Source organism: Lepidochelys kempii, chromosome 14 (assembly GCF_965140265.1).
Source record: "Lepidochelys kempii isolate rLepKem1 chromosome 14, rLepKem1.hap2, whole genome shotgun sequence".
Classification (NCBI taxonomy): domain Eukaryota; kingdom Metazoa; phylum Chordata; order Testudines; family Cheloniidae; genus Lepidochelys; species Lepidochelys kempii.
In genome coordinates this window covers 2,394,354-2,410,087 of record NC_133269.1, presented here as the reverse complement: position 1 = coordinate 2,410,087, position 15,734 = coordinate 2,394,354, and the positions used below count along the sequence as shown (strand labels likewise).

Below are 15,734 nucleotides of genomic sequence, written 5' to 3'. Positions count from 1 at the left end.
GTCGTGCGCCAGCGTTGGGAGAGAGCTCTCCCAGCGCTCCTGGTACTCCACCTCCACGAGGGGATTAGCTCCCAGCGCTAGGGCACTGTTTACACTGGCGCTTTACAGCGCTGTAACTTCCTGTGCTTGGGGGTGTTTTTTCCACACTCCTGAGCGAGAAAGGTGCAGCACTGTAAAGCGCCAATGTCGTCAGAGCCTAAAGCTGGCTAGCGTTACTGCAACTTTAGAGTCACTGCCTAGAAAAGCTTGTGGGCCCAGGAGGAAAAAAGTGAGGAAGTCTGGATCAAGTACACAGATGAACTGCATAGGAAACAAGGAGAGTTCCTAAATCAGTTCTGCTCATTGAATTTTCACACACTCCCCTACCAAAAAAAGAAAAAGATGGGGATTTTATATTCCAGGTGAATAAAAAGAAAGTGAACCAAGTTTGACTTTCCTCACTTATTCTTTGTGATTGCCAACCTGTAAGTTAACAGGCTCACAGACTTTTTCATAATGTAGTCTACTTCTGAGTCCCAAGACTATATCTCCATTAACTCCCTTCCCATTGACAGTCAACATTAACCTCTGTGTGGCAACTTCAAAAGCAATGGCAGGAAACAAGGAAAACACCCAGAACCATGTCACTAGCCAGCTCTCCATTGCTCATCCACAGCAGGTGCCTTTTCCAGACGCACCGCGAACCACTAAGCTAACACATTTTTGGTTTATTTATTCAATCACACGGCATTTTTTAAAAATAAACATTTTGGTAGACTCTCAAAGTGGTACAGTTATTTTATTTACAAACAATTATTTTTGCCATGGCCGCTAAGTGTATCAAATAAAAAAGAATGTCAAAGTTAAATAATCCACCCTCAAACAATGGCACTAAAATCTCACTCCAGCATGACTGTTTCCCATACATAATAAACCAAGTGTTAGCACCTTCATAAACCAAACTTAACTCAAAAAACAAAGCAAAACAGAAAAAACAAGAATAAAAAGCCACACACAAGCACAGAATAAAATTTAGATATATCACCAGTAAAATGCAATCACCTCAGGAATAAAGAGCAGCAATCAAGATACAGGAATTCCTCACTTAACGTTGTAGTTACATTCCTGAAAAATGCGACTTTAAGTGAAACGATGTTAAGCGAATCCAATTTCCCCATAAGAATTAATGTAAATGAGGCGGTTGGGTTCCAGGGAAATTTTTTTCACCAGACAAAAGACTACATAAACATACATACACACACACACACAGAGAGAGAGAGACATATGTACATATTCATACATACACACACACAGGCACACAGTGTAAGTTTTAAACAAACAATTTAATACTGGTACACAGTGATGATGATTGTGAAGCTCAGTTGAGGGGGAGGAGTCGGAGGGTGGGATATTTCCTAGGGAATGCCTTACTACCAAATGATGAACTAGCAATTGGCTGAGCCCTCAAGGGTTAACTCTCATACTCTACAAGGCAGCAGAAAAGGAGGGAGGGCAGACAGAGACAGACACACAACCCTGTGTGTCTTTGAGAGATAGAGATGCGCATTTCCCCTTTAAGTATGAAGAATGGGGTCAGAAGTACACTGCTTTGTTAATTGGATCACCAAGCTGAGACTGGACAGCAACCCCCTCCATCCATATGTCCCTCCTGCTCTATGGAAGATGGGGTAAGCCGGGTGCAGGAGCAGGGGGGAGGGGGACACCCTGACATTAGCCCCCATCTTCTTCCCCTCCCCCCACACACAGCAAGCAGGAGTCTTGGGGAGCAACTCCAAGGCAGAGGGCAGGAGCAGCACATGACAGTGGTGGGGAGGGACAGCTGAACTGCCGGCAATGGATAGCCTGCTGGGCAGCTGCTGCACAGGGAACTTAGGAGAGCGGGGAGCTAATAGAGGGGCTGCCGGTCCACCCTGGTTCCAACCACCACCAGCTAGCTGCAACGGGCTGCTCTTCCTGCAAGCAGTGGACAAAGCAGGCGGCTCCCAAACCACGTTACAAGGGAGCATTGCACAACTAAAATGAGAAATGTTCCCTAATTGATCAGCAACGTAACAATGAAACAACATTAACCGGGACGACTTTAAGTGAGGAGTTCCTGTACTGAAAATCTATGAAGAAAGAAATTTTGCCCCAGAACACTGGGGCAGCAAACCCTTTCCTCGTCCTACAAATACCGCCATGGGATCTTTAGAGTGCATACAGAGCAGAAAGGACCTCAGTCAGAAGAACAAAGAGATGGGTCACCTTCTGGAATTGGAACTAGAGGAGTCCAAGTGTTGCAAACATGATACTAAGATCAGTACACCAACCTTCACAAAGTCGGTTTGCCTTAATAATTCCATCTCCTTCTTGCTTCTGAGGCCCTAAATTATAACAAATCTGGCCAACAAGCTGGTCAACACCAACTCCAAAGGGGCCACTCTTGGACAATATCCTCAAGAAGTATGCTGATAAATTGCACAGGGTTCCGAGGAGAGTCACAAGAATGATTAAAGGACTAAAGATTGAAGTCTTTAAACCACGATTTGAGGACTTCAATAACTCAGACATAGGTGAGAGGTTTATTGCAGGAGTGGGTGGATGAGATTCTGTGGCTTGCATTGTGCAGGAGGTCAGACTAGATTATCATAATGGTCCCTTCTGACCTTAATATCTATGAGTCTATGAGACTAGAAAACATGCCTTATAGTGACAGACTCAAGGAGTTCAATCTATTTAGCTTAATATAGAGAAGACTAAAGGGTGACTTGATTAGTCTGTATGTATCTACATAGGAAACAGATATTTAATATAATGGACTGTTCAGTCTAGCAGAAAAAGGTATAAAATTGAAACTAGACAAATTCAAACTGGAAATAAAGTGTAAGTTGTTAACAGTGAGGATCAGGGGAACGTGATCGTTCCCCTCTATTCAACATTGGTGAGGCCTCATCTGGAGTACTGTGTCCAGTTTTGGGCCCCACACTTCAAGAAGGATGTGGAAAAATTGGAAAGAGTCCAGCGGAGGGCAATAAAAATGATTAGGGGACTGGAACACATGACTTATGACGAGAGGCTGAGGGAACTGGGATTGTTTAGTCTGCAGAAGAGAAGAATGAGGGGGGATTTGATAGCTGCTTTCAACTACCTGAAAGGGGGTTCCAAAGAGGATAGATCTAGACTGTTCTCAGTGGTAGCTGATGACAGAATAAGGAGTAATGGTCTCAAGTTGCAGTGGGGGAAGTTTAGGCTGTATATTAGGAAAAACTTGTTCACTAGGAGGGTGGTGAAACACTGGAATGCGTTACCTAGGGAGGCGGTGGAATCTCCTTCCTGAGATATTTTTAAGGTCAGGCTTGACAAAGCCCTGGCTGGGATGATTTAGTTGGGGATTGGTCCTGCTTTGAGCAGGGGGTTGAACTAGATGACCTCCTGAGGTCCCTTCCAACCCTGATATTCTATGATTCTATGATAATTAACCATTGGGACAATTTACCAAGGCTCATGGTGAATCCTCCACCACTTGATTTTTAAATCAAGATTGGATGTTTTTCCAAAAGATGTCCTCTAGGAATTATTTGGGGGGGGAAGTTCTACGGCCAATGCTATGCAGGATGTCAGACTAGCTGAACATGACAATCCCTTCTGGCCTTGGAGTCTATGAGAGCACTCTTCCCTGTTTGATCAAGCTTACTGCCTCTGCTGTACGTTCATCATTGCCAGGGAGTACGAGGGAATTGCACACGCTCCTGAATTTCAGCCTTCCAGATGGCTGTGCAAAGCCCTACTAGTATATAGCTGTAGCATTTTAGGGTACTCAGCACAGTAGTAATGAGTGCCACACTGCACGCACACACACACACAAAAGTTCTTAAAAGGTCAAATTGCTCAGTCTAGTTATGATAAGGTAGCGCGGACAGATGAGATTTCATCTTCTGTGGGTCACTAATGTGACGCAGTGGCAGTACAGGAATGTGAAGAATTATTTTAAACTAGGTTTGTCAACCTGACCTTTATTCAGGAACACTTGTTAAACATCACTTTTTGGCCTGTAGGGAGTTGAGGAAGTTACTGTGTGGGAATAAAGTATGGTATTGCAGAAGCGTCTGGTTCAGGAGCACAATTCAGAGTCTCTGAATAGTGACTATACTGCAGAATCGCAGAGCATTGTTAAAACAAGGGTGAAATTCAAACAAAACATATATTGGAGCCAACATTATTCTGAGTATTCTGAGCAGTTTGGAGTTAAAAGACAAAAAAGTATTAAAAACCACAGTCAATCAAATAGAAAAAAAATCTAAATTCATGCAAATTTAATGAGCATATGCTGCAAACTACTTCACATCAGATCCTGAATTATGTAAACTGTGTGCCATCCAGCCTACAATTTTGCCTCTGGCTACACATCCTCATTTACAATTTGTCACAAATACATACACAATATGAAGTAAGCAGACCTCAGTGTCCAGGGAAGGATAGAATCCAGGCAGCTGAAGAGCTGATCATTACAACCAGAGCAAGGGGTGATATTCAGCACCCTTATGAGAACCTGTCAGTGACCACGGGAAGACTTTTTACAATGCAGTTTCTGTGTAATGCTCCATGCTTAACAGCCAAACTACAATGGGGAATTAGTGCTTTTTATACCCAGGCAGTTCTAGCCCGATTCAGGGGAGTCCAGCCAAGAGGTTACAGAAAAACATTTGTGTTCTCTCATGCAAGGTCATCAGAAAAGGAATACTAAATTGTAAAGCGTGACTGTAGCAAGCTGCCCTTCTATCTCACCCTCCCACATGACCCCCTCTGCTACACAATCATCTATCTCTGTCACAAAAATTCTTCAGAACCTTTAAACAAGAACTCAAGCCTCAGGCTGTGCTTAGATGGACTTCCAATTTTTGATTCATGTAGCAGTAGGCTCTGTACAGAAGGGGGCCACAGTAGCGTCTGCATATTTGTGAAACTCATCACTGCAGTAGTGCTGTCAACAATTAGATGTCTATTGTTCCCACGTTACTGCATGCTTGACTATGTCTCGATTTTTCACACAGGGAACTAAGCTAAAGGAAGTTCATCCCTTTTGCACTGCATGATGGATTTTCCTGGTGTATATGCACTGTTGCCAACACCAATCATCATCTCACTCAGCAAAATTGAAACCTTCACCACACTCTGCCATCACACATAGGCCGAGGTGTAATTGACTATTCCCTATCATTACTTTTATGATGGTGGCAGTACCCTGTGAGGGGAAGGAAGGGAAGAACACATACAGATAGATACCGTTTAAGTTTGATCAGTTTCTCTCATCTAAATATTTTTTACTGAGTACATGAAGAATTTGTAAAGTAAACCTATCAAGTATTTTGCTCCAGGAAAGGAGGGTGGCAGTGTATAGAAAAGGCTGCTTTTTCCCCAATTCATTTTTTTCACCACCACCTAAATTATCTCCATCCTGAACTGCCAACATTCTAATTTGTGACGAAAATTCTTCGGAGAGAGAAATTCTTCACTGTACGCCCGCAGCTTTGTAATCTCCTACTCCCTTTTCCCAATAAAACTTTCATTTGAGACTTGCAATGAAATGACTGAAATGTTATTTAACCTCAGTATTTTGCAGATGAAACAACGGCTGAAGTGTTTTTCCCCTCCTGCAGCATACAAATTTATATAGCTACACAGCAATAAAGCAAAAGTCTTAAATTTAATCAGAAGAAATACTTCAAGCAATGGCAAACTGATAAATTATTTAGGAAGGGGCTCAATAAGACCTGGCAAGGAAATATGTACCAGACACAGCCTGGAAGCAACCAGAAACAAATAGAATTTTCAAGCTTGCCCCTCTTCAGGATTTCTGCCTAATGTATTTGTATTTTTTTCAGACCAATAATTTCCTAGACATTGATTCAAACAACATCCTATGAAGGACATCAGACAAACAAGACTGCACTGGCAGTGATGTCCTGTGATAATTCTTGGATGATAAATCTTAAGAACTGTACTGGGAAGATGATCCTAGGTGTTCAGTGGTCAGCATACAGTTAATTAGCACTATTTATGCCTGCACTATATGAAAGATATCAACAGGTGTTTCCTAGTTCACACAGGCAGCTCCACAAAGCTAGCTCTCTCAGAAGGTTTTAATGACCTGGCCTTATTTCAGTTTGCCAAATTTTTCCCTTTCCAAGTCTTCTTTCCTCCCCCAAATCTCCAGCCATGTCAAAAACCGCAAAAGAGACAAAACTAGATCTATTAATATTTACATCAAAGATCTAGGAAATTCAATAATGTTCCTATTGTTTTATTGCAGATGTTACATCAAGTTCGCTTTATTACTGCAGAAAACTCAAGAGCCCTGTAGAGTGCAATAAAGTGGTACGTGTTTAGCTTTGCAATGTTTCAAAGGGCTGTGATTTACTTTTAAGAGCCAGGCACCTTGCACACAAACATCTGAGCTCAGTAATTGCCTCATGTTTTGTGCAAACTCTACAAGGCAGCATGAGGTCTTCCCACACACAGAGTACCTGCTGCTACAGAGGCCTGTTCACCAGTCTCCAGTACCATGGGCTCAGTTATGAAAACAGCATAGACACGTTTGTTTTTACTGTGCACCAAGGTGTTTTACTGGTCTACTGTTAGATTCCACACAGTATATTATGAGTTTTACATCAGATGTGTTCTAGAGCATTAATTTCCCCAATTACTGTTGAAATGGAAGATACCTGACGTGACCTGTACTATGAAAATTTAAAATTCCATTACTTAATAAATGCAGAGACCAGATGGGTGAGGTAATATCTTTTATTGGACCAACTTCTTCTGGTAAAAGAGAGAAAATGTAATAAATGCAATCATGTGTAATAACCAGTGTCACTCATTACAACTATTTTGATGTTTCACACACAGGGCATACTCTTGTCAGTACTCAGGAGGACCTTGTAGTCAAACCTGTCTCTCACTCCAGATGGCACACCCCTTTTAAGTAACCTTATAATACTACAAGTTACATAAGAGCTCAAAGAAAACAGTTAAAGGAAGAGGCCTATGAAATTGGGTTTTCTGTGCAACACAAAAATTATGAAACCCTTTACCTGAAAAAGGGGAATCAAAAGAGAAAGTTTCCAGTATACCCAAAATGAAAATGTAAAAAGAAAATTAACCTGTCTTAAATACATTTTGAGTTACAACTAAGACAGGGCCCTCAAACAAATACCTATTAAAAGAATGAAATGCTGATGCAAAAACACACATCCATTTAATACTTAACTAAAAACAGTTGTATAGAGAAAGTGATCTGTAGATCTGGCTGTTCACTCCCAGCCCGTCACCATGAAATAATAGGAAAATTAAACGCTATTAACAGGTAGAGACTGTTCTGAATAGATTAATTATCTCTGCTCAAATGTTACTGTTTCTCTGGCTTTGAGACAGAAAATGTAGGAACTATGATAATGGATTGAAAGGCTGCCTAGTTTCACTATACCTTCTACATCCTCTACTAAACTTGTCACTTTTCTTTAGTGTATCAGAAAAGGTAGACTGTGGGCAATAACTTTGCTCTTCTGACACAATGGAATTCTCTACAATAAGGGTAAAGATCTTCTGTGCTGGAGACTACTTACATGGGGGCTGCTCTAAGACTGTGGAATGAACCAGCCCAAGAATGAATGACTGTCACAAACCTCACCATCTTCCACTGCAGGTGCAAGGTGCATTTCTTTGACTTTGCCTTCTCTAACACACACACACACACACACACAGCAACCTGTATATTTAATATCAAAAACCACCCTACCAAAAACGCTACCAAAATAAAACTGCATACACTTCTTCGCTTGGGGGAACAATGGGCATGTCTACACTGCAATTAGACACCAAAAGCTGACCTTGACAGCTGACTCAGGGCATGGGCTCAGGGGCTGTTTAATTGCAGTGTAGACTTCCGGGCTTGGGTTGAAGCCCAGACTCTAAGATCCTGTGAGGTAGGATGGTCCCAGAGCTCAGGCGGCAGCCCCAGCCCTGAAGTCCAAATTGGAATTAAACAGCCCCACAACCTAAGCCCAAGTCAACAGGCACAGGCTAGCCAAGAGAGTTTTTAATTGCAGTGTAGACATACCCAATGAGAGAACACATGCCATGTGACAGATGTTTAATTGCATTACTTAATGCACTACTGAAAGGCATTCACGTACTATGGTGATGAGTGTGGTATGAGAACCTATGGAGGACAGAACAAGATGGAACAGGACTCCTACAGCAACTGTACTCCAAGGGAACCATTTCTGCTCCAATGGAAGAATACCCTCACCACGAAAGCCAAGCTAGATAAAGGTACTAAAAAACTTAACAGATACCTACCTATCACCTTGAACAAAGACCTTACAAAGAACAAAAATGTCTTCAGGAAGAGATGCCTGCCATGAAAACAGCAAGACTGGGTGCCTCATGGCTCAAGGACCAAACAAAAAACAAAATGTATTATCTATATTGATTTTATAAATTATATAGAAATAATTAATTATGAAACATCCTCATGTCAACGCATAACCAATTAGATTTTAACTAGAATGACTGATTAAAACTACCTGAGGGCATTTCTAAAACCAAGGCAAAGTCCTTCTCAGCAAGCATCGCTGCTTTGAGTGGAACAAAATACCAAAGACATTTTCCAGATTTCAAGACATGCTCCTAAACCATCCACTCATGCTCAAATAAATTGGTTAGTCTCTAAGGTGCCACAAGTACTCCTTTTCTTTTTGCGAATACAGACTAACTCGGCTGTTACTCTGAAACCATCCACTGATGAAGATTTCAGCCAAAAAAAAATAAAAACAGTAGATTGATTTTGTACATGAAACAATAAGATTGGCAGTATAGCAGGCAGGAAGCACAGCAGTCCCCTCATAAGTTATATGAACCTCAAAGATGCTGATCAAAATATTGAAAATATGAGTTAAAAGGAAAAGATGAAACAATAACCATGAAGGACTAAGTTCACAAACATAAGGAAATAAAACAATTTCAACCACCAGTATAAGATATAAAGCACAACATAAATTTTAGTCAAACCCAACTGGTAAAGCTGCTTCTCCTCTGAACAAACCAGGTCACATAAAATGCATTTCATATTGAGAAGTTAATGTGTAACAATGACAATGTGCTCAATGCTGTACAGTACATAAGGAGGAAGATATTTTGCCCCAAATAGTTCACAGTCTAACATAAGACATGTAGAAAAGGACATGGACAGGACAAACTAGGAAATTAATGATGCTGGGGATAACTCAATAGGTTTTAAAATTTTATTTTTTTAAAAATTAAATGATACACTTCCATCCTCATGAGCCTTAATGAGGCTCCTAAAATGTTGAGCACTGAAATATCAGGAAGCGAAGAAATTTACCCAAGGTTCAAAAGTGATTTTAAAGTAAGGAATGAAAAGACAGCTGCAAGCTGCTGGCTATTTGTCACCTGCTTTATGCCATTATGATCAAATCTTCATTACATTTTCATTTCTAAAATATATGCCTGCCATACATTAGGCCAGTGATTCTCAACCCACAGCCCACTTGCGGACCAATCAGTACACAGCTGCGGCCCACGTGACACCCTCAGAGCCAGGTAAGTAGGTAGGTGGGGGGGGGGGGGGGGGGGGAGAGAGAGAGAGAGAGAGAGAGAGAGAGAGAGAGTGTGTGTGTGTGTGTGTGTGTGTGTGTATATATATTATACACACACACACTAGTGTGGGATGCATCCCACATAACACTAAGAGCTGCATATGCGGCACACAGTGGTAAACAGGTTAAGAACCACTGCATTAGGAGGCAGAGTTAACAGTCAGTGACTGAACCCTAAAAGTACCTCTCAGCAAAATCAGGAACATATATTAGCTACAGGCCTTACAAGATTATTAGTTTGTTCCACCCAAAACATTAAGAAATGGAATGTGTATCTCTTGGCTCCCACTTAGTAGTGCGAGCCAAGAGATACACATTCCAAGTAGCTGAGGTTGCAGAAATGTACCAAGAACATTTTCATTACAGAAAAGAGACCATGATCTGGTAAAAAAAAAAATTAATAAATATATCAAATGTAGCATCTAGAGTTTGAACAATTACCCCTGCCATGGTTAAACAAAGCATTAGCCAAGAGCAGTGGTTCCCAAACTTGTTCCACCGCTTGTGCAGGGAAAGCCCCTGGCGGGCCGGGCCAGTTTGTTTACCAGCCGTGTCCACAGGTTCGGCTGATCACGGCTGCGGTTCGCTGCTCCAGGCCAATGGGAGCTGCTGGAAGCGGCGCGGGCTGAGGGACATACTGGCTGCCGCTTTCAGCAGCTCCCATTGGCCTGGAGCAGCGAACCGCGGCCACTGGGAGCCACGATCAGCCAAACCTGCGGCCGCGGCAGGTAAACAAACCGGCCTGGCCCGCCAGAGGCTTTCCCTGCCCTAGTGGCTGAACAAGTTTGGGAACCACTGCCAGGAGCGACATGAAGCATAAAGCTAACTGAGTTTGAGAGCCTGCAAGCATCTATCCACGAGCATGGACAGGCAAGCAATGGAGGCTGCGAGATCACTAAGTTATATAATAGATGCATAACTTCCTTTTTAACCTAAGCCAGTTTATCCCATAATAGTATCGGGTATGCAGGGACAGGTACTGTGGGGAAAGTCAAGAACAAATACACGCACTTACCCTGGGCTGCCAGTTTTCATACTGCTTTTGTAAATTTGCACCAATGGTTTCCAGAGCTTTTTGAGGACCCATTGACAGAGGATCTAGAAATAGAAAACATAAATGAGTATTTTTGATCACTACTAAATTGCCTGCTTTTACACAAGGCAAAAAAAAATAAATAAATAAAAATCCATTTCAATGAGTATTTGACTCCATAACCCAACTTCACTTACTCCAGGCTAGGTTTCTGTCAAGTTCAATATGAACTCAGATGACAAAATTAATGGTCTGGGTAGTCACTATTTGTGCAGAAGTATGGTCTACAACCTTTCAGAAGTGGTGTGCTGAGTCTTCATTTATTCACTCTAATTTAAGGTTTCACATGCCAGTAATACATTTTAATGGTTTTAGAAGGTATCTTTCTATAAGTCTATAATATATAACTAAACTATTGTTGTATGTAAAGTAAATAAGGTTTTTAAAATGTTTAAGAAGCTTCATTTAAAATTAAATTAAAATGCAGATCTTATCAGTTTAGTGTGATCCTTGCCCTTGCTGAGTTTTCCAATGTCTGGCACCTATTTGGATACTGTAAGCTGCACACAGGCTTCTGAGTGATCAGTTGTTAACTGGCTCCGAGAGGGACAGAGGACAGATTTCATGTGTGAAAATACCTGTTCACGCAGGTATGTAGATCCAAATGCTGAAAGCATTGCAAACGCAATTTTCTTCGAACAGTTAAATTTCGCTGGCATAGACCTCCAGCAGGTCAGAACAGACTTGGATGCCCACAATTCTGAGCTTTTTAACTGAATGGCCTGCATTTTGAAATCTTCAACACCCATCCACTGCAATACAGACAAATCCAAGTCGCTTTCTTTGAACTTTTCAGGTTTAATTAGAAAAGAAAGCATTGGGCCAAATCGTTGGAAATCTGTAAGAAAATCCCGATTCCAGTTCCTGCATGTACATTCTAATCTCATCGTTCAACGCAGCGCGCTGTTCCACGTGGCATGATCGTGAGGTAAGCAGCAAATCAGGACTTAAAAATATCCCAGTAGAGTGGCGCTGGAACAATTTTTAAGGTGGGTGTGAACTGCGCCCCCTCTTGCCCCTGTCTGCACCCCTCACTGCCCCAGGCTGGGGCCAGTGGGCCACAGCTGGGGGCAGCTGCAGAGCCCCAGGTCGGCGGCCAGGACTCCAGGCTGGCAGCAGAGCCCCCTGGACTGGTGGCCGGGACCTGGGGCCGGCAGCAGGCTGAGCGGGGCCGGTGGACAGAACCCCAGTTGGCAGGGGGCCGGCGGCTGGTAATCCAGGCCAGCAGCATAGCCCCTGGGACCGGTGGCCAGGACCCGGGCAGTGTGAGTGCCACTGAAAATCAGCTCGCATGCTGCCTTCGGCACACGTGCCATAAGTTGCCTACCCCTGGTCTACAACCTTTTTAAGAGAGAGAATAAAGTTTTCCTCACTTTAAGCCTCCTGGCTAGTGCATGTAATAAAATATTTTCATGATAGTCTAAGACAGGCTTCTTCCATGATTCAAGATATTTATTTTAAAGGTAAAACCATCAGTTTCAAATTCATTCACAAAGTTTTTCACCATAGTTACCTAAGGGCAGTATCCATAGGAATTGACCCCAGGTTTATCTACTGTTATACAGAATTGAAGAGCAGCACTGTCTGCAATAACTTGCAATAGGAACATTTTTTCCTCAAAGTGGGAAGTCAAAATCTTCTTAGGAAAAATGTGAGGTGTAACTTTAGGTTTTTAAATATTAAATCTTTGAATATTAAATAAGAGCCAACAACAAAAAATACACCAATCTTGGGGGTAAGGGAGGGGAACAATGGCAGTGAGAGGACCTAGATTTTATATTAATACTCAGAAAAGGTTTATTAACAGAGATTTGGTTAACTCCTTTTTAAAGCTTTTTATACTTTTGAGCACAAAGTTCATCTCCGTAGACACTGTTCCAATATACTTGGCAATTTCAGCTGCTGTTTATCTGCTTTACTCAAAGCCCATGGCCGTGTAACTGGCCACAATGAGTATCAAGAATCTAGAAGCTAGTACTGGCCAGTTTAATGTAGAATCTTGTTGATTCAAAAAGCAAGGTTCATAAAACTGATGAAGTCATATTAGTGTTTTCTTTAGCATAAATACTCCATTGCATACCTCCAGCACCAGAATTTCATAACACCACTTTATAAAGTATGGGGGAAGCTAAAGGGTTTTTTTTTATGGTTACTGAGATTTTCTTACCAGACCAAAAGCTTTTTCTGGCATATGGCTTCTAACAGCAAAAACAACTAACTAGATGTTAAGAAAGTGACATAGCCCCTATCACAGCAGCAGCATCTGTGGACATCAAGTGCACCCTCCACCAACAAGATGATCGAGCAATCCATAACCAGATGGCACACTGTTTGTTCTTGAGCTCCCCAGGGGAAGGATGGGGAGCTCAGGAAGCCCCACCAGTAAAGATGTAAGTTAAACCACCTGCAATTACAACATCTCCTGTTATAACAAGAAGGATCTTCCGATTCATATGATTGTTCTGAGGGGCATACACAATCTGATCTAGAGAGACAAGGAGATGCAGATCTGAGTTGTCTATCTGCCAAGAAATGCGCCATAGATCCAAAATATAGTCCCATATCACTTGTTGCCATTGTTCCCTAGAAAGGTTGCGTCCAACATACCGTTTGTGTTAAGGAAAAGTTAGCACGTGACTCCATTTTGGTTTGGGGCCCACCATTGTTTAAATGCCAGCACATCATACACCAGGAGGAGTGATCCTTAGATACTGAATCCCTGTGAAAATCCTCCTCCTTGTCTCCAGCCTGCCTTGACTCCCAGTATCTGGTTTTTGTCAGTCTCTAACTCCCTGTCTCTTGGACTTGATGTGAGGCCTCCCATCCTGATAATAAAGGTTACTGATGCATGGCTTTAGGACCATGCTGTGTAATTAACATACTGGTATAGCACGAGGAACGCACCAAGCAGGGATAGGTGGTAGATAAGACAAGGGTTTGTTTATTGGCTAAGGTTTCCAATGCACGAGGGCAACATGCTTTGCTAAAAAGTATATAACCTTTGTATAATCTGTATTTAGGGTCCCCTCCTGGCTAGCAGGGGGGCACCACTCTCGAGCGTAATAAACTTAGTGTCTTTTGGGAACTCTGCAGTTGTGGACTTTGTTTATGTGCCTCAACCTAGATTCGAACTGTGCGTGTCCTACCAGGTGTAATACGCAGCATTTGTGTGCGTGTCCTCTCAGGTGTAATTCGTAACATTTGAGAGGCTCAACTATTTCAGTAAAAGGGCATCTGACGTCAGCCCCAGTGTTTTCGATATGGCTTTGAGATGAAATTGTGAAGTAAGCTGTTTGAACAATTGCCTGCACACAATAATGTGGCCAGGGCTCTGCCTTCACATTTAACCACCAGGGGGAGCAATGTTAGCCGTGAGTGGAAGGTAGGAGACTGGAACTGTCCACATCGCAAAAGTAAGGATACAAAGGGCAGGGTTGATTGAGTCCAACTAGCCACAATGACTACTGGAGCCCCAGACTGCGGCACAGTATTCAACAGGTGCAATAATGAGGATATGGTAGATATCTATAAGGGTGCAGCACTGAAGCCCCAGGAGTAGCTGGCAAGCCCACGGAGCAATGCGAATCTCAACTGGATTTTAGCACATCTTCTCGTTGTGTTATTGAAAGGACAGAGAGCAGTCAGGCTTCATCCCCAAATAAGTAGGGTACAGTTCAAAAATGATTGGCTGATTGTTCAGAAGGATCTGTAGCTGTAAATAAGCTAATCTGCTAGTGAGATGGAAAGCACATTTAGGTTCTGTCACCACTTCAAATAATACTTGGCCAAGATGTCAAGGTCAAATAGCAAGCAGGACTCTAGCTGCTCAAAGCTCTTTCTGGCTATTGCCAGGCAGATGTCAACAGTGTACACAAACAGTTGCCAAGGTGGGCAGCAGGGTAGCTGTATATACCAAAAATCAACACTAACGTTTAAATATACCTTTTTTTCTTCATAAAAAGGTTTATTTCTTAGGCATTTTGGGAGATGAATCATTAATCCTTTTGCAAGCACTGAGATTTTAGAAGAGATGCAAAGAGAAGAAAATCCATGGGCTTTCCCATTCAGTTTTATCCAAGAGCAGCTATCTACATAAATTCAAGGTCAGGCCTTGCTTCACAAATAGGGCCCTACCAAATTCACGGCCAAGAAAAATATGTAAAAATCTGGTCTCCCACCATGAAATCTAGCTTTTGTGTGCTTTTACCCTAGACTATACAGATTTCATGGGGGAGACTAGCATTTCTCTAATTGGACTTCTGACCCAAAAGGGAGTTGCAGGGGGTGTCACAAGATTATTTTAGGGGAGTCATGGTATTGCTTCTGTGTTGACTTCAGAGCTGGGCAGCTGCAGAACAACGGCTGCTGGCTAGGTGCCCAGCTCTGCAGGCAGCACCCCGTCAGCAGCAGCGCAGAAGTAAGGGTGGCAACACCATACGATGCCACTCTTACTTCTGCACTGCTGCCTTCAGAGCGGGGCGGACGGAGAGTGGCGGCTGCTGACTGAGGGCCCAGCTCTGCAGACAGCACCATACCAGGCCACCCTTACTTCTGTGATGCTGCTGCTGGCGGCAGCTCTGCCTTCAGAGCTGGGCTCCCCGCCAGCAGCCGCTGTGTTCCAGTTGCCCAGCTCTGAAGGCAGCACCTGACCAGCAGCAGCGCAGAAGTAAGGGTGGCCGTACCGCAACCCCCCCCTACAATAACCTCCTGGACCCTCTCCCCCACAACTCCTTCCTGGGTCAGGACCCCTGCAATTATAACACTGTGAAATTTCAGATTTAAATAGCTGAAATCATGAAATTTATGATTTTTTAAAATCCCATGACCACAAAATTGACCAAAATGGACCTTGAATTTGATAGGCCCCTATTCAGAAATTAATGAAAGTTTAGCCAATTTATTTCTTTGGGGAAGATCAGTCTTTTAATGCAAAAGCTCCTTTAATGCAAAAGCAGGGCACTCTGCACGAATGATCCTGCAGTTCC

At 42.6% G+C, this 15,734-nt stretch overlaps 1 protein-coding gene across 6 annotated transcripts in view; it reads right to left on the bottom strand.

Annotated features, from left to right (window-relative positions):
* Window positions 1-15,734, bottom strand: part of RPTOR (regulatory associated protein of MTOR complex 1) — a 311,995-nt gene that overhangs the window by 250,245 nt on the left and 46,016 nt on the right. For all 6 annotated transcript variants that reach the window (XM_073312081.1, XM_073312077.1, XM_073312079.1 and 3 more), the window contains exon 3: window positions 10,672-10,754. In XM_073312081.1, the coding sequence (XP_073168182.1) occupies window positions 10,672-10,754 (83 nt within the window). The remainder of the gene's footprint in view (window positions 1-10,671; window positions 10,755-15,734) is intronic.